Genomic DNA, 20,375 nt, shown 5'->3' with positions numbered 1-20,375 from the left:
CCAGGGATGGGGCAGCCACAGCTTCTTTGGGCAGCATGTTCCAGTGCTTCACCATCCTCCCAGTAAAGAATTTCTTCTATATATCACAAGTCCTGCTATATCATCAGCTGTCAATATCTTCCCACTGCTCACCCTAAACTGAAATATCCGTCCTTAATTTCATCCCTGTCTCCCTGATGGCTCTGAATCCCACTGGACTCGTGTTGCTGATGTTCAGTTCTCCCTGATGTTGCAGAAAGCTCCCCGTGCCCAGAGACAGCACTGGGACTTTCCTTGGGTGCTTATCTGCAGCTTTCAGTGACTGACTCACTGGCAAGCACCTGCACACGTGTGGCTTTTATATTTCCTCTTGGAGATGTTACCAGGCTCTGGAGGGGTTGCTTGCTGTCTAACCTCATGCTCTCACTCATTGCTTGCACTGTCTCCTCTGAACTACAGTTTCTCACTCTCCTTCTGAACGGAGTGTTTAATTTAAGGGTGATAGGCTTTTTACCTTCCCTGTTTTTCACTCAGCTCTGCCCATGTAATCCCACAGCGCATCACTGTCACTGATAGCAAACTCCTCCGTTATGTAAGGACAGGCACAAACCTGCCCTTCCCTGCCTGCCCTGTTTCCTTTTCTGTATTTCTGCTTTCTAGGTCTCCTCACCCCATTAGAACCCGTGGATTTGGTCTAGTTCTGCTGCTTCAGGTGTAACCGCTGGAGCCTCAATAAAAGTCAATTAAGTCTCTCTGCCAAATCCTTGCCATTATTGCACTGTCCTCGTTAACGTTCTTCTTAGTCTCATCCCATCTGTGAATATTTTACACACACAGAGCAATGGGAGATTTAATTCCCTGCTTCCAGCCCTGTGAATCAGGAAATGCTGTACTGCACTGCTGGCTGTACAGGGAACAGGAACAACCCCTGGTATAGGGCAGATTAGAATATTCCTAAATATTTGATCACAAAAAATGCCTCCTGGTGGGCTGCCTTAACAGGATATTCCTAGAATCATAGAATGGTTTGGGTTGGAAGAGTCATTAAAGATCATCTCCTTCCATGGGCAGGGCCACATTCCACTAGACCAGGTTGCTCCAAGCCCCATCCAACCTGGCCGTGAACACTTCCATTCATGCCACTGGCAAATTCACCCAGGGCAGAGTTTTAGAAACCAGGAAGGCTGTTCCAAGCCAAACTCTTTCCGAGGGGTACGCTGAACAAAAGCAAACGCCTTGTGCACCTTCCCCTCCGAGCGGCTCCAGGCACCACATCCCACCAAGGCGCAGGGAGGGCAGCGCTGGCTGCACACACCCGGACTTTATGGTCTCAAACTGCGCCAGGGGAGGTTCAGGTTGGACATTAGGAGGGATTTCTTCACAGAAAGGGCGATAAGACGTTGGGACAGGCTGCCCAGGGAGGCGGCGGAATCACCGTCCCGGAAGGCGCGTAAGGAAAGACTGGACACGGGTCTAGTTGACAAGGTGGTGGTGAGTGGTGACAGGCTAGGCTCGATGATCTCGGAGATCTATTCCAACCAAACTGATTCTGTGTTTCTATGACCCCCACACCACCGGGGGCACCACCACGCCCCGGTGTGCGGGGCTCGGGGAGCGCTGGGGCAGAATCACACCCAGACCGCCCCCGCCGCCATCACAGAAAAGCTCCATCACCGGCGGGCGGCGGGGCCCGTGACGTGATTGACAACCGCCTCAGCCAATCGGGCAGCCCCATCCCGAGCTTCCCCGCCCCTCACCCAATCCGGAAAAGCGGATGGTGTCTTCCGGTGGTTGCTAGGCAACGCGGAGGCGTAGCTTCCGGGTGTCTGGTGCCCTTCCGGGTGCGCGGCGGCGCTGCCGGGGCGGGGGCATCATCATGAGCACCATGTTCGCTGACACTCTCCTCATCGTCTTCATCTCCGTGTGCACCGCGCTGCTGGCCGAGGGTGAGCCGCGGAGCCCGCGGGGGCGGCTCCCCGAGCACCGGGAGGCAGCGGCTGGAGGGGGGCGTTGGAGGCGCTGGGGCTCAGGGCCGCCTGAACCTCACGGGCACCCTGGAGGTTTATTCGGTGAATAAACCCCGAACAGCACTGGGTTGTGGTGCAGAGGAGTTGGGTTGTTCCCTCTCGCAGGAGGGGGGGAGGATGAAGGAGGACACGGTGGTTTTCCACCGTAGCTCTTGTGGGAAGGATGTGAAGAAACCGCCTGAACGAGCGACGGTGGTGGCTTGGGCTGTTTGAAAGGACTTTTTGTTTTTAAGTGGTTGAAATAGGTGCAGCTTTTTAAGGATGAGTCGGATAGGTGCATTTTTGGGGTAGTCAGAAACCAAAGGCCCCTTTCCTGGCACTGAGCTGTATCCCTAAATCCCCTTTATCCCCTCTACCCCCAAACCTTCATCCCAGAGCTGCAAGACACCACCTTTGTGCTTCCCAAGGGAGAGTCCCCAGAGGAATATGGCACTGGCCCTCTGGGAGCCCTCCTGGCATTAGGGGTTGCATTGTGTACACATCCTCTGCCTTTCACAGCACGGAGCTGTGTTGACCTGGGAAGTGTTTACAGGGTTCCCTTCCCTGCAGCTCGTGATTCCAAGGACTCAGCAGCACAGCCCTGCTGTCAAGACAAAGACAAAAAAAAAGGGGCCAAGAGTTTTGTGTAGGGGCTGATATTGAGCTGCTCACGAACCTCTTGTGGCTCAACTTGTTTTTATCATGTTTAAGTGCGAGAAATTTAGACTGGAGAAACTTTTGAGGTCTCTTCTAGTCTAGTCTAATATCTTAATTTGCCTTTTCAAAATGTGATGCTGCTAATGGACAGGTCCTGGTAGGAGCAGGAATTATTCCTCAGGCCTTAATTAGGTGGTGTGAAAAAGCTGAACACAAAGATGTTTATTGCCTTAATCAACCTTTGATTTTTAAGGTGAGCAACAGCTGGTAAATATGAGCATGAGGGAACTGAAGCTGGTCAATTTTTGAAGACATTTATTTTATATGTAGTTCATATATAAAATTAAGAAGTAAACAAGTTTTTTTTTTTTTAGTTTTATATATAGCTTATTTCATAGTTTATTTTACAGTTCTATTTTACGTGAAACATGAGAAGGGGATATGAAGGAAAGGGATGATACCTCTTGCTGGTGCTTTGTGCTGCCTTGGCTGTGCTGTGACGTGGTTTTGTAGACATAGTGTTTAATTTTTGCATGTGCATTTGCTCACTTGCATCACTGTTATTGCAGGAGGCCTTTGCTTACCTGGTTGCTTGCTGTTTGTTTCAGGTATCACTTGGGTGCTGGTTTACCGGACAGACAAATACAAGAGATTAAAGGCTGAAGTGGAAAAGCAGAGCAAGAAATGTAAGTACCCTTCAGACATCAGAGAACGTGTCCTGCTGCTCCTGCTTTAGCAGGTGTCAGATTGAGTAATGGCTGTGCTCTGAGAAGTTTCTGCAGGGGGTGAGAACTTTCTGCAGCTTGGATTTCACAGGAGCCAAATTCTACAACTTACATAAATCTGTAGTGAGGGGACTTGTTTCTGTCCTTAATTCTTGTCTTTTGCTGGAGGAAGCTCAGCACAGAGACCTGTTGCCTTGTCTGAATTGCCCTTCCTGTTAATGGTGTAAGAGATGGGTACTGGCATCTGTTTTTCTGAACAGGAGTGGCTAATGTCTGAAATAAATGCCTGAAGTGTGTTCAAAGATGCAATTTCTGCCTTTCAGGGGTGAAAAGGTGAATTTGAGGTCTGTTGTGAGAAAGTTCTGGGGTTGAGTAATGAATAACATGAGAGGAAAGCATTATGTGTGAAGATTAGAAGTGATAATTAATGACAGGGGATGAGTAAAGACCAAGTCATCATAGAAGGTCTGAGCTATCAGCTGATGTAAAAATAAATTATACTAATGTAAACTGAAAACTAACAGAATTAATTAAGGAAATAAGCTCCATTTTCATTCCATAGGGAGGACATCAGAGAGACCTGGGAGCGGTTGAGCAAAGGATGAGGGAGGAAGGGGAAAAGGGAGCTGAGGGTGAGCAGTCAGAAGATGTGCTTTGGATATTAGGAGGAATGGTAAAGGAGAGGGGCTGATCATGAAGTGTTTCAATGGACCTGTCTGTACTGGAAGCCAAGGAGTAGAGGAGAAATTCATCTGACCTTTCAAACTCAATTATGTGAACCCTACACAGGTTAGAGCAGTAGGAGACTGTACACGACAACTGGAGCCAAAATAGAGCTGGTTTTACCTTAAAAATATTTCACTGGGGTGTCAGTGCTCCTAATGCACGAGAGAACAATATCATCACTTATTGCTCTTGCCAGTCCAGCTCATTCCAGCCTTCCCTGAGGCAAAATAAACTGAGGAGTTCAAGTGTAGTCCTGCTTGTATCACAGCTTTTGGGGCTTTTGTCACCACGGCAGCAGCAGACAAGGATTGCATCTCTGCCTGCCTCACTTTAATCCCACTTGTCCTATGTGTACGATGGAATTAGCCCCAAAAGAGCAAGTTAGAGAAGTAGTTGAAACCCAACTGAAAACTTAATGTCCTTGTGTGTTCGTGCTGTTCAATTCCGAGGGCAGTTAGCAGGTCTTAATCTCTGGGGCTTAATGACTGCTGTAAGAGTTTAATGCTGTTTGTTTTTATAGCTCTCCTGGTATCTAGGCTATCATCTGTGAAGGGAAAGACCTGAGGTTCATGCATCTCAATTAGTTTCTGATCTCCTTGTTCGTTTCCCCACCCCCAAGAAAAAAAAAAAGGTAAAGCTAAATAAGGAGTCACTAAAAATTCAGCTTTGCTTTTCTTTTTCCTTCCCCTTCTGTTCTGAGGACAGCTGGCTGACCTGGTGGCTTACAACTTGCTAAGTGGACCACTTGAGCCACACCTTTCAGCTGTTATCTAACACATCTGAAACAGGAAAAAACACATTTGAGATCTTTAAGCTCTCCCATGAGAGTCCTAGTGATCCTTAGCATTTGCAAAAACAAAGGGGCCCGAGTAATGTGCTTAAGGAGACATTGTTACTCCTTAGTTTCATCTCTTCCTGTCCTCCTGGGGAGGAGGCACAGTTGTCTGAGGCTGCTGCAGAGATTGTAGTCAGTGTTCTGGGGGTAGATTTGCAAGGCTGGAGGCCATCCCTGGAATTTCTGCTGTGTTGTCATGTATGTTCCCGTGTCTTTAGAGACTGCTTGACACTCTCTGGAACCATAGGAGAATTGGGGCTGTTCCTTTGGGTTGGCATAAGGCTGTCTCGAGCTTAGAGTCAGGGGCCATGGGGTTATGTGGACCAGGGTAGGGGGGGAGTGATCAGGTTTCCCCAGCTGGCAAAAGGAAAGTTATGGAGAGAGCTTTCTGTGACTGCTGGGTTCGTTGAGTCATCTGGCACCTCTCTCCAGTATTCCCTAGGGCACAAGCTCCCTGTTTTCCCCCTTGTTTCAGCCTGCCTTTTGGAGAGGCACTTGTTCTTAGGAAAAAGCAGTTGTCTCAATACATTGCCGTGGAAGAGATGATGTTCAGGTAACTTGTCTGGGCCAGAGTGGTTTTCTGAGCAGTTGTGACTGACTCACAGGCATTGAGTAGGGCAGCTCTACAAATCCTTGTGTGGTTTGGAAGTCTGGCTGGTCTTTATTTCCTGTGTGCTTTGAAATCAGGGCTAGAAGGTCTGTGCTGAGCTGGTCCTTCATATGGGAGGACAGTCCTAGTGCTCAGGTATCTGTGAGCTAACAATGAGCCAAATCTCTGTTGATAAGGTAGATATGGTAGATGCAGTTTACATAGATAAAGGAAAAAAAGGGCTGCTATCTGTTGCTAGATCATGGTCATGCTTTATCATCCTCACTTCTTGTAGTACTTTTGTTATAGTTCTTGAATTAAAATATCTCTTACTTCCTGGAGAAACCCTTCTTGCTGTCAGCAGAACATTTGCAGACGAGCAGCACATTTACCATGTTACAAGTGCACTGTGCTGGCTCTATGTGAGCCTTGCTTGCTGCAGTGGTAGTGGGTTGCAGATGCCTGGTGAGTGTCTGATTTGGGGTTTTATACCTTAGAGCTTAGGCTCCTGCTTTAAAATATTGCAAATACTTCAGTACTAATTAATTGAAGAATGGAGAGGCTGTGGCTGACTGCTTGGGCAGCGTTTCCCCTGAGAATGCCGGCCTGTGGAGAAGGGATGTGCGAGAACACAGGCTGTCCTGTGTTCTGCTTCCCACTGCAGATAATTGTGAGCAGAGCTGGCCACAAAGCTCTTTTCATTGCACTTGCTGAATCAAAAGTACTGTCTAGTACTAATGACAAATCAGCAAGGGTCACTTGAGCCAAAATTGTCCCCAGACTGCTCAGTCTACAATGTAATGGGCTCTTGACAGGGTTCTAAATTAACCCTTTAAATATGTTGATATCTTATCCAGGGTTTTGAATTTTTTAATTGTAGTTTTTAATTGATTGGTGTAATCATCCCTGATAGTTGATAACTTACTGATTCCGAGTCTGTTCTTAGTCATACCTAGCTGCTTTGTGCCCCACTTCTCTACAGGAGTAAAATGTTTTGTTTGGTGTGTGGAAAAGGAGTGGTGGTATCCCTGTGCAGAAATGATGGAATGTCTTTTCCTTTGGCAGTGGAAAAGAAGAAGGAAACGATAACTGAATCAGCAGGCCGACAGCAGAAAAAGAAGATAGGTAAGACTGGTGCCTCAGAAATGGGGGAAAGCTGAGAAACTTAAGTCATGATCCTTTCAAAAATATTTACTTATTTGCCTTGCTCTTCCAAGGCAGGAGACATCCAGCCTTCTGATGGCTTTGGTCACGTGGGTGGATCACTGAGAGGAGCAGCACCACTTGCTGAACTCATTGACTTTCTCTCCCATTTTAGCCATGATTGTTATTAATTTCTCTTGTCAAAGCTCTTTGCAATGCACTGGCAACTTGCAATAGCTGTAGGAATCTTTGATTGTAATTTTTGGATCTTTTTTTTTTCCCTCATTTGAACACTTCAGAGCTGAAGGTGTTTATGTTGACTATAACTGTCCTTAGATTTATCTCAAATTTGATAAACTAGTTTTGCTCAATTTTAGGCAGTGATTTATTTTTCCATTCTTTTTCATTGTCAATAAGCTGAAGTCTTCCTAAGTAAAGGTAACTCTTTAAGTACTGAACTAAGCAAGAACAAGGTAAATAGATGCTTAAGGGACGTGAGCTTTTAGGAAGTTCTGTTATCTGCAGGACTTGCAACGTGCAGCAAAGCTCAGTTAAGTTATTACAGAAATTGTGGCAGGAACACTTCTGAGAGCTCCTGGGAGTTGGTTTCCTCATTCCTCTGTAACTCCAGGTAGCTGGATTAGTCATTTGATCTGTACAAAGCTTGGGAATTATAAACATATCTTCAAACAGTTCTTCCTAGGTAGAAAACCTGTTGTCCTTAGATTCCTGAAGGGACAGGAGCCAAACGCTTCCTCTTGTGTGTTTTCAGTTCTTCATCTTGAATAATCCCTGTGTGGGATGAACACTGCCTGGTGGATAAGGCAACTTTGAAAGTGACCCTATGTAACAACTACTCATAACATTAAAAAGTGTGACAGTGGCTTTTTTTTGCAGGGCACCATCCAAGCTATGTTCCTAGCAGACAATATTGTACTTGTGCTTGGACTAAACTAATAAACAGTAGAATCTGAGGAATTCAGATGCTCCACCAATTTTTTTATACACTGAAATAATCTTGTTTTGCTGATGGAAAAACAAAGCACAAAGGGACTAAGATCAGAACTTAGGAAGTGACCACTGATTTTGTTTGCTGTGATGCTTGCTGGCCAGACCTAAGATACTGAGACTGATTTTTTTATTTTTCCAAGTGCTGCATAACTTCAGCGTCTCATTTGTTTTCAGGCAAAGCTGAATTCTTGATGTTTCTGAAAAATTAGGCCCTAAATGTCAAGCTGGACTTCCAGAAAATGACTCACAGCTGTTAACTGCTTTTGAAATCTCTGATTTCAGTAACTCTATTGGATGTCAAATCACTCTGCAAGATGTGGCATTGTTGTAACAGCAAATTTACTTGTGCTGGAGTGCCTCTGAATTCTACCATTTTAGTTAACAAAAAATAAATATTGACTGAGGCTTTACGGATAAGTAGCAGCTGTGGTACAGACCTGCCTCAGTTGCCATCTGTTCTGTGCACAGAATAAGACAGGAGGTGTGTGGATGATATTTCTTGGTTTCATAAGGGGTGAATCATGCATGTGCACAAGGAGGTAGGGTGAAAGTTGCAGGAGAAGGCTTAATTTGGTGCTTCCTCCTTATGAAACTTCAGTTCACTTTACACTTAAAAATTTCAGTCACATTGTGTCTAAATCACCTTTTGACACTGCTGGGAACAGGACACCTTTAACATTGTGGTGTGGCTTTTTGTCATTTCATCTTAAGAAATTAATTTGTTAGCTTAAACTTTGCTACTGCTTTCTGTTTCCATGTGCCCCTGGAAGGAAAGACAGTGACAGTATCAGGAATCCACATGAGTGCTGGATGAACAGTAACACCCAGAGCCTGTTTGTTTGGAATTTGTAGAAATAGGTGAGAGACAGTTCAGGTATATTGGGGGATCACGGCTGTGTTCTTTTCCTTGTGTAACCTTTAGCCCACCTAAAAAGATGGCTAGTTATGTAGCAGAGGGGAAAAAACAAGTATTTGTGCCAAATGTGATTCCTGAAGAACTGGCTTGAGGTTGCTGAAATGTCCCAGAACAAAATTCTCCACCTGGGTCAGGAAGCAGGTGTCTGGAAAGTTCCTGCCAGATTGGATGGTTTGTAGTTAGGAGCGACTGAAAATAGCCAAGAGGATTCTAAGAAATTGGGTAGGGGTGTTGCTGTTGCTTTTTGTAACACTGTGAGTCTCTGTGCTTAGAGAGAGAATTGTGGAGCTTCTGTTTCATGGGCCTCTTGTACTGAAACTTCAGTGGGATCCCTGGAAAATCACACTTGACAGTCCTTCTGCATCACTCCCTCTTCATTCACGCTGTTCTTTTGATACTTCTTCATCATCCACATCCTTGCTTCAGCTGGGTGTTCCTTCCAAGCCCTGGCTGCCCCTCTGGATCCTCAGTCTGAGAGGAGCACAAGGGATGATGGGGACATGGGACAAGAAAGGTGACAGGTAGTGGATAATGCTCGAGGCCAGAGCAGTCCTCCAGTGAGGGGCATGGAAAATGTCCTCTCTGATCTCTGAGTATCTTTGAAGTTTGTGGTGACTTAAGGACAGACTAAATTTCCAAAGGAGTATTTTAAAGTATTTTCTGCAAAGCACAGTCATACACACATTACTGAATTTCATGTAGGAAATCTATCTTTGGAGAACCTCCTAGGTGTGACAAGAGTCCAAAATTCATTAGTGAGACAAGCAGGATGTTGGCATTGCTGAGGTGCAGCTCCCAGCTCTTTGTATTGTTTCTAAGTCCCTTCTGACACCTCCAGAATGAAATCTTTACTTACACAACGTATTTACAGTGGTGTGTGGCAAATTGAGACCACTTTCTTTGGGAACTGTGATATAGGGGCACTGTCTCTGTTCTCTGGCAATAGTGTTCATGCTACTGTGTCAGTTGGTTGAGTTAGCAAATCTGACATTCGGTGCATTTCTTTCAGAAGTGCTGAATGTGTGATTCCAGCCACCTCCTCTCTTTGTGCCAGCCTTGCTGCATGTTGCTGTGGTGGAGAAATGGTTGGCTATGTACAGTTTTTTCACTTTCTACTGTCTGGCAGAGGGAGCTGGAGTTGATTTTGGAAGTGTTATTTGTTTGCACAGCCAAAAAGGTTAAGTCTTCCTGGAAATGAAAACACTCTGGTTTCTAGGTTGACAGAACTGATTATAACTGTTGTTTTTGTCTTTGCAGAGAGACAAGAAGAGAAGCTGAAGAATAACAACAGGGACTTGTCAATGGTATGAAAATTAAACCCAGTTCCCAACTGCTGGGGATTTCAGTCAGTTTTCCACCAGAAAGATTTTGTTCAATTGGCAGACATAGCTGCTTTTCTTCCTGAAAAGTCCTTCTGGGTTTTCTCTAATAATTCTCTACAGATTTTAGTGTGAGCCACAGAGTTCTCCAGCAGTTACTGCCTCATCTCTCATGCCAAACCTTAGCCATTTTCAGCTTTATAAGTCTCCGTGATGTTTTCAAAGTAGAATTTGTCTGACTTCTTGTAACTTCAGTCATTGTAATGGTCCCCTGCTGACTGGTTGTGTAGGCTTAAGGAAAAAAAGAGCCTGTAGAAGGTAACAGGAAAATTCTAGAGCACTTTTTGGTTTTGTCTCCCTGATGCAATTCCTCACATCAGTGGCCTACACTGTGCCTGCCTTTGTACCCAGCTGTTGACCAAACTTATCTTTGGGAGTTCTTCAATCACTTTTATAATCCCTCTGCCTTCTGGGTCATCATTTTTCCCTGTAGATTTCAGTGATCCGTACAAAGCCTGTTCATGAGGGTGTGAGCTCATAATTCTTCAGTGTAGGCCTGTTGTTTTGATTATCTCTGACCTTTCTGCTTGCAGGTTCGAATGAAATCCATGTTTGCCATTGGCTTCTGCTTTACTGCCTTGATGGGAATGTTCAACTCCATGTAAGTATCAACTTCCTGGATTTTTTTCTTAAATTTTTGTGGTGAATATATTCTCCACCTTCCCTTTATCACCTCAAATGTTGCAGTGACAGAGTCCAGCCAAGAACCATAACTAATCTGTATAAAATGGATCAATATTTCATATGAAGATGGTTTAGTCACCACATGCACGTTCTGCTCAAGAGGGAACATTGAATACTGAAGACAATCAAGCTCAATAAATTGCATTCAGTCTAGACACAGCTCTAATACCCTTTCTGTGTGGGAACATCCTGATTAGGGCAAGTTTGGGAGATGTCAGGCAAGCAGCTTCAGTCTTCAGCTACTTTGGCTTGACTATAATAGTGTGACCACAGAATGCTCTTGCAAGCAAAACTGGGTCAGCTCCCTTGTCCTTAGAAATGAGCTGTAATTGCAGAGTTTGTTGTTGCCCTACTTAAGGTGATCAGAGTCCAGATATTGGCAGGTCCAGGCATGGGCTTCAATCTCCCTTTGCTTTAAAAGTGACCTGGGATAGGTCCAGTTAAAAAAAAAAAACAAACCAAAGATAAAACCCCCCAAACTGGTTTACACGGTTATAGAAAGCTTTGTTTCAGGTATGCAAATCTGAAAGACTTGAGCTCGACTTTTAAAACTTGCTTCACTTAAAATGTGAACTGTTGGCTGTTAAATCTGAAGATGACATGGATATGATTAGGATAACCTTTAGGAGGTTGCTTGATATCTGGGCAATATGCTTGTCCTCCAAACAGGAATTTACATCGTTGGGCACCAGAGTCTTTGGCCTCTGTGCTGGCAGTCCCTAGGATACAGTCAATTGTTATTTTACTGGAGATCTGTGGGTGGATAAATTGCAAACTTGGGGTAACATAATAACAGAAGTGCCACTGTGTGGATTCTTTATTTATTCAGCTTAGTCAGACTTCAGCATCTAGCATTTTCTGGGTGCTGGGAAGCTGAGCAGAGCAACACGGCACTGAAGGACTCTAAAATTTGGGTACAGTCTTGAGTCACTGATGTCTCATTTCACTGCAGCCCTGAGCAGGGCTGGAGGTGCATGGTGAGTCACATCCCCAGCAACAAGGTGTCTGAGGGGGGATTTATAGTGCTGCACTCGAGGCCTTCGAGTGCTTGCCGTGCTATTTGGGTGCAATACAAACACCAAGACCACCCCTGCACTGAAACAAGTGGAAAAACAAAAGGCTTTACCCTACTCTGCCCACTTTCCTATAGGGGGAAGAGGCAGTTGTTCTGAGTATGCTGTGCCCAACTAGTATTACAGAACTGTAAATTTATTAAGAGCTTTAGGAAGGAACTGATTTGGGTTAAATCCTTTGTGTCTCCTCCTTCCATAGATAATAACCTTAAAAAAAAAAAGGAAGAAACCAGCAAACTTAAAACTCACCAAGTTTACTTGTCTTGTTCCTCTTTTGAGGATTCCTGCCCACAGAGATGATGCTACTAGACAGAGGCTTTATGTCAACCTTTGGGTGTATCTTTCCTTTATCTTCCTCTTTCTTTAGAGGGAGCAGGAGTATCCAGACACCTCACTGATTGTTAGAGCTAGAATAACTTTCTTGATAATAGCCGAGGTTATTGAATTAGAATCTAAAGATTTGACTGCCTGCCCTTTGGGGCTACATAATTAAATCCTTGCTCCTGGTCTCAGTACAAAGTAGCCAGTGGACCTGAATCAAATGGCAGCTTTGGTGGGTGGTACCTGCGCTGTCTGAAGCTGACAGTGGTTTGGTGGAGCTGGTTCTCGTGTACTGCCAGTCTCTTGACACAGTATAAAGAGCAGCTGCTTGTTGCAGGAAGAGCAGCTCAGTTACGGATTTAGGAGGCTCTTAGACTTCCTCTTCTCCCTACTGCTGGTTCATCCATGGAGGCACTGTGGGTGTGGTACGAAAAGGAGAAAAAAAGCGTGGCTGAGGCTTGCAATGGCTGCAGCCACATTTGCTGCTTTTCCTGGTCTTGAGTGAGGTCATGGCTTCAGGGGACAAAAGGAGCAAGGAATTGTGTGGAAGCAGCATTTTGTGCCACCCTTTGGACAAGTATTATGCAACTGCTGCTACTCTGTGGCTGGGCACCTCACGTTTGCCAAGTGCCAGCTCAGCCAAAATGGAAATTACTGGGATGAGCTGTTCTCGTTCTTAGCGTGTCGGTAGTAATGGGGCAGCAGGTTGGACCATGCTGGAAGGAAGCGTCAAGAAGGCTGATTTAAACCCAAAGAGCAGAATGCTGTGCTCAAGACAAGCAGCTGAATGACTGTTGTGGCTTAAAAGGCAGCGAGATGTGTAGCAGTGGTGGCCTCCAAGCCACCAGGGATTTTTCCTGGGAGAGAAATTAGCTTCCGTGTGTCTCAATTCTCTCTTGCCAGAAACTTTTTAATGCAATCAATTCTCTGCCTTACTCTAGGAGTTGAGCATTTCGGTACCTCTTCATAACTGTGAAAACCTGCTGGAATTAAAAGCAGGTACCTCGGGGTGCTACTGCTGAAGTACTTGTCATTCTCACAGCAGGAATAACGTAGAATTTGAAGCCACTGGGGGATGTTACAGGGAGATAAACATCCGTTCCGAGCTCCTTTGCCAAACTGCCTGTGAGATGTAAACAAAGTTGGCGTGTGTTTGAGCTGTAGCTGTGTGAATGCACCTCCACAGGAAAGAAGGCTCATTTAGAATCTCTTGAAACAAGAAACACCTGTTCGAAAATCAGCACATGCAGAGAAAATAACATCCAAATATGCACATGCTGATGAGGCATCATACACACTCACTTCAAAAGATTGGGTTGACTGTCTGGCTTGGGAGAAATCTTTGCAAACTGGCCAGAATTCACACTCTGCTTGATGCCCTGGAATGTGGACCTGGAGGAATTCCAGGAGCGGGACATGCCGCTTGGAATATGCACTATCATCCTGCCTCTGCACTGCCTTGTCTTCAGAGCTAATGCAGAGAAGACTGTGGGTATTAAATGTGTTCTGTTGATGGCCCTCTTGTGCTGAGGAGTGTGGTTGCTCCAGGAAAGAAAAAGGTGTCTTTTGATTTATTCTCTGCTTAAAAAATGCTCTTTTGCTTAAAGCAAAGAGTCTGTCTTGTTGCAGTAACTGCAATACAGCAGGGTGACAGTCATCCATCATCTCTTGAAGTGCTGACTGGGAACTGATCTGCTAAATTTGACTGTTTAATAAAATGCACCAGAAAACTACAAAATACCGACCAAGATTTTATGAAACAACAGCTTGTCCAGTCCATCACTTAAATCACTATGAACTTCTTTGACTGTGCCAAAACTGTTATTGAGGGAAGCCTCCTTACCCTGTGGATGGTTGGGTGTGCAGGGTTTGGTGAGAGAGGCGTGCTCAGTCTCCTTGGTGGAGGGTATGGAGAGGTGGGCTGGAGAAGGCAGCAAGGCTTCTTAGCCTTCCATGGGGGTCTCGTCTGCTCTGGTGGCATGTTGAAGATGCTCACTTGTTCTTTCCATATCCAAATGCTCTTTTCCTGTCCCCAGTTGTGATCCAGTGCTCTCTTTTCCAGATTTGATGGCCGAGTGGTGGCAAAGCTTCCCTTTATCCCCCTCTCGTACATCCAAGGTCTCTCCCACCGCAACCTGCTGGGTGAGGATTACACCGACTGCTCCTTCATCTTCCTCTACATTCTCTGCACAATGTCAATCAGACAGGTGAGCACACTGCTGTCTCTCCTATGTGCCTGGAGCAGGGAAAGCACATCTCCATCCGTGAAGAGGAATCTACTGCTGCAGTCCAGTATTGCACATAAGATCTTTGATCCGTTGTTTGCCTTCATTCCTAGGCCTCATATTCAAAGCAATTCTAGGTTGAGATCATAAAAACAGTCAATATCCTGGACTGGCCTGGAAGACTTGACTAGAGACTTGCACCAGGACTCTAGGACAGAGTTGGCAGAAATGGATTCCTGATTTGTATGATAACTTGGTGGATTGCCATACCAAGAGATTGTCTCCATCAGAAGCCAATCTGAATCCTACTTTTTAGTAATTATGACCTTTACAGTAATGTGTACATCTTTACAAACAGTAGAAACTTCAGGGAAATTTCCTTGGTGACTAGTAGTTCTGTAAAGGTTTCATCAGTCCATGAAGTTGCTAAAAAAGTGAGGAAAAAGTTAAACCTGCTCTTTTGGGTTTGTCCTTCCTGTGTTTGCTGGCTGCCTGATTTTTTTCAGAGTCTTAAGAACTTTACCGTGGGTGTCAAGTCTCTCCCGGTGTCAGGGAATTGACACAGAGAGGGTCTGGTATGATAAGCCAAGAGTAGGATCCACACAGCTCTCCAGATAAGCTCAGTAGTCCCATCTTTAGGAAGAGGGTGAGGATATCACTGAGGATAAGAGAAGTGCCTGTTCAGGAAGATTCACTGGCAGCTTAAGTGGCAGAATGGCCAGTGAGGACAAGAGGGCCTTCTCAGTGCAGCCAGAAGTTTACTTTTCCCAGATTAATAGGCTCTGGGGGCTGGATGAATGCTGGTGCAACTAGCTGCAAATTACCTGTGCTTCTGTATTTTGTTTGCCATTTCTTTGATTTTCTTCCCGAATTCTAGCTGCTTTTACTTGGGGGGTGGCAGGGGACTTAGAAAGACTTATAGCACATCAGCATAGGGAAGTGATGTGTTATGCCAGATGCTGTCAGAAGTTAGGATGAGCTTCATGGAGCAGCTCCATAACAGAGACTTCCTTTAGTCACGAAGTGCATGCTAATAAATGGAATTCTCCATAGCCTTTTGTATTGGATGCTTGTGTTGAAATGGATCTGTGTCTGGTCCTATGCAAAATTCTACATAACTGTAGAATAACTTATGTTGAAATGATCACTTGGAGTTCATCTGGCCCACCCCTCACTCCAGGCAGGCACAGCTTCAGAGTACCAAAGGCCAGGGGATTCCTGACTGTTTTGCTGCAAGACAGACTTTCACTTCCCAGTGACTTGGGAACTGGAGCAGTGTTTGCTGCTTTGAAAGAAATGAGACATTTTTAGCTCTTAAGATCACCTTCCAGAATTCCTGGTATGCTGTAGTCTGATGCTGTTCCTTCAAGCAATCTTGTCTGGTGCTGCTCCGTGCTACTCACCTGTTACATGGGAAGTCCTCTCTTTGCAATGTTGCAAGTTACATGAAACTAAATAGCACTGCCAGCAAGATTTTTCTGCACCCATCTGGTTGATTGGGGAACTCCTTTGCTGAAAAATCCCCCATTTTTGTCCAAAAATATAAGTCCTGTGGTTAGTCCTAGTCCTGGGAATTTCCTGCTGTTTCATATGGTGAAATTGGTGGATGGCATGAACTCAGAAACGCTGAGCTCTTTGCAGTGGTTTGGCCTTTCAAGAGAAGTTCTGGGAAAAAAATTGCCCCTGTGCTTGAGAGGTCATGCTGGAGGCCCTGTGGAGGAGGGAAGTTAGTTTATTGCTTTGGAAAAGGGTGTTTGTGCTCCAAAGTGTTAGACTGCAGTCTGCATAATGCTGCCTTATCTACCTGATCATGGTTAGCATGAATTAACATGGATTCCTGCAGTTCTCCAGCTGTCAGGCACTTTCTTCCTTCTTGGTACCTGGAGGGAAGGGCAGGGACACTCCAGTTTGCTCAAAAGGAGGAACTAAAGCTGTGATTGCTGCTGGCATCCTACTCCTGGCTTTATTGCTATTTGAAAGAATCTAGGTGATAACAGCCTTGGGAGGAGGACTTTGAAGTGCCCGTGAGAGGCCGGGGAGAGGGCATGAAAGTAATGAAGGGCTTAAAATGGTGCCAAAGACTTGCACTTAATGCTTTTCAATGACCTTGGAGGTGAAAGTTTTGTGATCCTTTGTATTTCACTGTGTTCAGAAGGTGAAATCTTGCCATGTTAGCTTCAAAACAGCTGCTAGCCCAAGGGAGGAGAACTGATATGGGAGTTTGTGTCTGGCTTGATGCTGCTCACACAAGAGGAGGAGTGGAGATGTACCAAAAGTCAGGGAACAGGTTACAAACGAACTAAGGAGATCATACATCCTTCAGCCTTCCCTGGAGCTGCCTGTGAAGGGATCAATGGCAGGGAAGAGAGATGCTCCCGTGGAGCTCAGAGGTGGAGGAACTCTTGTGTGTGTGAAAAAGCAGTGACCTGATGGGAAATGCAGGGGAGTACATGAGGGTGGGAGGCTTAACTGGACGGTGGTTACATCAGTGGGACAGGCAGGAGCAGCATCAGGCACTCTCTTCATGGGGCCCTCAGGCATGTGGGGGTGATAAACTCTTCAAACACTGACTGGGAAGCTTGCTGCCTGTGACCTGGCCAGCATCTCCCAAAATAGTCACCTCACAGTGAGTAACTTCCTTTGCGCTGTTCCCAGCTCTCCCTGGCACGTAAATCCTGTCTCCTAGTTCCTCCTGCCTTCCTGTTTGGAGAGAGGAGGGTTGCTGGGAGAGGCCTTCCAAGGGTCCTTGAGCTGTTGGGTTTCAGCTGGGAAAGTCTGCTGGGCTGGGTGGGAGGTGTAATGTCAGGGTTACATCCTCTGTCCCTGCTCCTGGTTCTGAGCTCCCAGCCTTCACCTGTGCTGTTTGGGAAGAGGGATATGCTGCTGTTCCTCGGGCGTTTGCTGGTCTTCACTTCCTTTTCACACGCATCTGAACTGTAGATTAGGCTGCTTGTCACTGAAACGTGTTCCCAGTGGGAAGGGGAGCCAGCAATTATCCCTCCTGCCAGGAGTGCACTTTCCCACAGAGCCTGGTCTTTAGGGCAGGGAGCCACTTGCTGCCTTGAGGCCCCTTCTGGGTTTGAAGACAAAAGCAGAAGCAGATCCTGTCCTCCCTGCAGTCATTTGAGGGAAGATCAGAAGAGCTTGGATGGGGAATTTGAATTTTTAGTCTTCCCTCCATGCTCCTGGAGGTAATGGTCATGTTTGTGTTGGAAGTAGACTCTGCAGACTTCCTTGTGTAAGGTGTCCCACAGCAGACGGGACAAGGTTTCTGCTGAACCTTGCCCCATCCCTGGTGTTTCCAGCTTTGTAGACTTCAGGATTGCTGTCCAGAAAAACTTGCTTTGGAGCTAGTGCATGATGCTATCTGCCTTCCACAGCATGGAGGGGACTACATGGAAGGATAATGCTGGAGACTGGCCGTGGTCTGGAATTCACATACAGACTGTCATCTCCCTTCCTCTTAGAACTGTTCAAGTAGTTGGAGTAAACTTTAGCACCACAGTTCTCCTCTCCCTCCATGCTGAAAGGAACAGGTCGGAGGCAGTGCACACTTCTTCGGTTCCATGGATTCTCTGCTAGGATCTCTGCTCCACGGGTGAGCCGGTAGGAAGATCACACGATGCTGGTCCTGCCTGCTGCTGGCTCTGCAGCACCCTCTGGTGTTACTGGATCTGTCCCTCGGCTGCTCCTGTTTCCTCCTTTCTGTCCATTGCTTGACTAAGGAAGTGCCGAGGGGAGCAGCCTCGCAAAGGAGTTAAATGCTCTCGTATATATTCAGTTGCTGAACATCAGCCAGTGGCTGGGTTATGGACTTTTGGACCTCACGTAATTCAAGTGTTCCCCTCCTTTACTGTCATGCTTCTGTGTGGGCTGAAACCTTCCTTTTCATAGTCTCCACCTGGAATGATTCCTGATTGTTTTATGTGGAATTAGAAAACTATCTGCCTTTTCTTTTTCTTTTTCTTTTTTTCTTTTTTTTGGTTTATTCTCCTTCCTGTCTGACATATCCTGACAGTTATTTTGCAGAGGACACTCAGATTTGAAGAGAATCCTCCTTCCTCCTTTTGTTGTCTCAATAGCCAGGACTCAGCTGGTGACATGAGGAGGACGCAGTTGTTTTCTTCTTTCCCTTGCATAAGATGTCCCTGTTGTGCCAGCACTGCAGGAGCAGCATCTTGAGCTGGAGTTCCTCACAGTGAAGCATGAAACCCAAAGATGGCTCTTTGTAGTCGTACTGTTGTGAAATTTAAAAGAAATTTCTCAAAAATCAGGAAAAAACATAAAATTTAAATATTCTGCTGTTTGTGAAATTTAAAAGAAATTTCTCAAAAATCAGGAAAAACATAAAATTTAAATATTCTGCTGTGATTTTTTTCTTTTTTTTTTTTTTAAAGCTTATGCCTGGCTCTGCTAATTAATTCTTTCCCTGTTTGTTGTTTTCCACTGAAACACCCTGCTCGGATGCAGATGAGGTCATCTCAATAGTCAGGTTTTGGGGTTTGCTGCATACGTCCTGTTATCGTGCATGTCTCCACCGCCCCATTGTTCTGTCTGCAGCACTAGCATTCATGCTAATTCTGTGCCTAAGCTCCTGACTTGGACTTGGCACACACTGTGGTTGCCATGCTGCTGACCCAAATTCCGGCTGCATTAGGAGAGGGCCTTCCTCGCCAGCTTGCAGACCCTCTGGCTCTGAGGGCCGCCATCAACAGTGCTTTCTGGAATTTGGGAAGACCAAGGGCTGTGTGGTGCTGCCTGTGATCAGCTGTTGGGAACCTGCTCCCGAGTGTGCACTGCAGTTAAATTGCAAAGATATCGTAGGTTGATTTTAAACCAACACGTGCATAAAGACACTGACAAGGCACCTGCCAGCTGACTGTGGGGTGTGTAGCTGCAGGTGGAAAAGAACCCTCAGCCAAAATGTGGATTTGGTAACCAGAGGCTGTTTTTGAGGTGGGGAAGAGTGGCCCAGCTCTAAATGTAGCTGTTGGGGATGATTGTCTGGCTCTGTGCTAAGCTGGGTTGAACATACAGGGATAGAGGTCCAACAAACAGTAGCCAGATGGATAAGGCTGTGTGGGTGAGAACCTGAATCTGTTGAAACTAGTGGGGAGGTTTTACTTGTGCTACTGGAGAGGGTCCAGCAGAGGCCACAAAGATGATTTTGGGGTTGGAGCATCTCTCTAATGAGGAGAGACTGCAGGAGCTGGGCCTGTTTAGTCTGGTGAAGAGAAGACTGAGAGGGGATCTCATCAACTCACATAAATATCTCAAAGGTGGGTGCCAAGAGGATGGTGCCAGACTCAGTTCACTGGTGCCCAGTGACAGGATGAGGAGCAGTGGATGTAAACTAAAACACCAGAAATTTCATCTCAACAGGTGGAGGAAGAACTTCTTTACATTGAGGGTGGCAGAGCACTGGAGCAGGCTGCCCAGTCTCCCTCTCTAGAGACATTCCAAACCCACCTGGATGCATCCCTATGTCTCCTGCTCCAGGTGACCCTGCCTTGGCTTTGGGGGGGTTGGACTGGATGATCTCCAGAGGTCCTTCCAAACTAACAATTCTGTAACTCCGTAAGCAGAGTTGGGATTTCTTCCTCTTTGTCTCCCTCATCATGGTCTGACACTATCCTCCTCTTTGTTCTTGTTTCCGCAGAATATCCAGAAGATGCTCGGTCTTGCTCCTTCCCGGGCTGCCACCAAGCAGGCAGGAGGCTTCCTTGGCCCCCCACCTCAGGCAGGGAAGTTCTCCTAAAGCACAGCCTTCATGGAAGGCCTGGCCAGTGCACTAGACTGCCTTTGGGAGGTAACAAGATGGGATTCTGCACCAGGCATCACCTGTCCAAACAAAACCAGGCTATGCAGTATTGAAATCATCATCCATTTGGAGTGTTCCACCAGCAGGAAACATCTCTGAGAAGATAACTCGACCTTTTGTTTCTGAGAAATAAACGGCATGGGCATGTTAATTAATGAATGTGTCTTAATTGGGTGATGGAGCGCCGCCCGGGGCCGCGGGCTCGGCTCCATCCCGGCGGGCACGCCCCTGGATGGGGCGGGACCCGCGGCCCTGGCGGGGGAAAAGCGTCGGTGGAGGAGGCGG

The 20,375-nt window shown here is 46.1% G+C and overlaps 1 protein-coding gene across 2 annotated transcripts; it reads left to right on the top strand.

The window, feature by feature from the left end:
- Positions 1-1,761: 1,761 nt before the first annotated feature.
- On the top strand, positions 1,762-20,247 carry TMCO1 (transmembrane and coiled-coil domains 1). 2 transcript variants are annotated; one of them, XM_017815931.1, is made up of 7 exons: positions 1,766-1,925; positions 3,251-3,328; positions 6,583-6,642; positions 9,845-9,891; positions 10,500-10,567; positions 14,107-14,251; positions 19,929-20,247. In XM_017815931.1, the coding sequence occupies exons 1-7, from the start codon at positions 1,856-1,858 to the stop codon at positions 20,025-20,027; spliced, it is 567 nt and encodes a 188-aa protein (XP_017671420.1). In that variant the 5' UTR covers positions 1,766-1,855; the 3' UTR covers positions 20,028-20,247. The 2 variants fall into 2 exon arrangements, with proteins under 2 accessions (XP_017671421.1, XP_017671420.1); XM_017815932.1 differs by lacking the exon at positions 14,107-14,251 and having other exon boundaries at positions 1,762-1,925; positions 19,929-20,241.
- Positions 20,248-20,375: the final 128 nt, after the last annotated feature.

Source organism: Lepidothrix coronata, unplaced genomic scaffold, assembly GCF_001604755.1.
Source record: "Lepidothrix coronata isolate B3197 unplaced genomic scaffold, Lepidothrix_coronata-1.0 Scaffold52, whole genome shotgun sequence".
Lineage (NCBI taxonomy): Eukaryota > Metazoa > Chordata > Aves > Passeriformes > Pipridae > Lepidothrix > Lepidothrix coronata.
Note: the sequence above shows the minus strand (reverse complement) of the source record. Positions and strands in the feature narration are given on the sequence as shown.

Excerpts from the sequence above, each read along its gene's own strand:
- TMCO1 (XM_017815931.1), top strand. The coding sequence starts at position 1,856 with ATGAGCACCATGTTCGCTGACACTCTCCTCATCGTCTTCATCTCCGTG. Across the intron at positions 9,892-10,499 it reads ACAACAGGGACTTGTCAATG|GTTCGAATGAAATCCATGTT; the intron begins GTATGAAAATTA and ends TTCTGCTTGCAG. Across the intron at positions 10,568-14,106 it reads ATGGGAATGTTCAACTCCAT|ATTTGATGGCCGAGTGGTGG; the intron begins GTAAGTATCAAC and ends TCTCTTTTCCAG.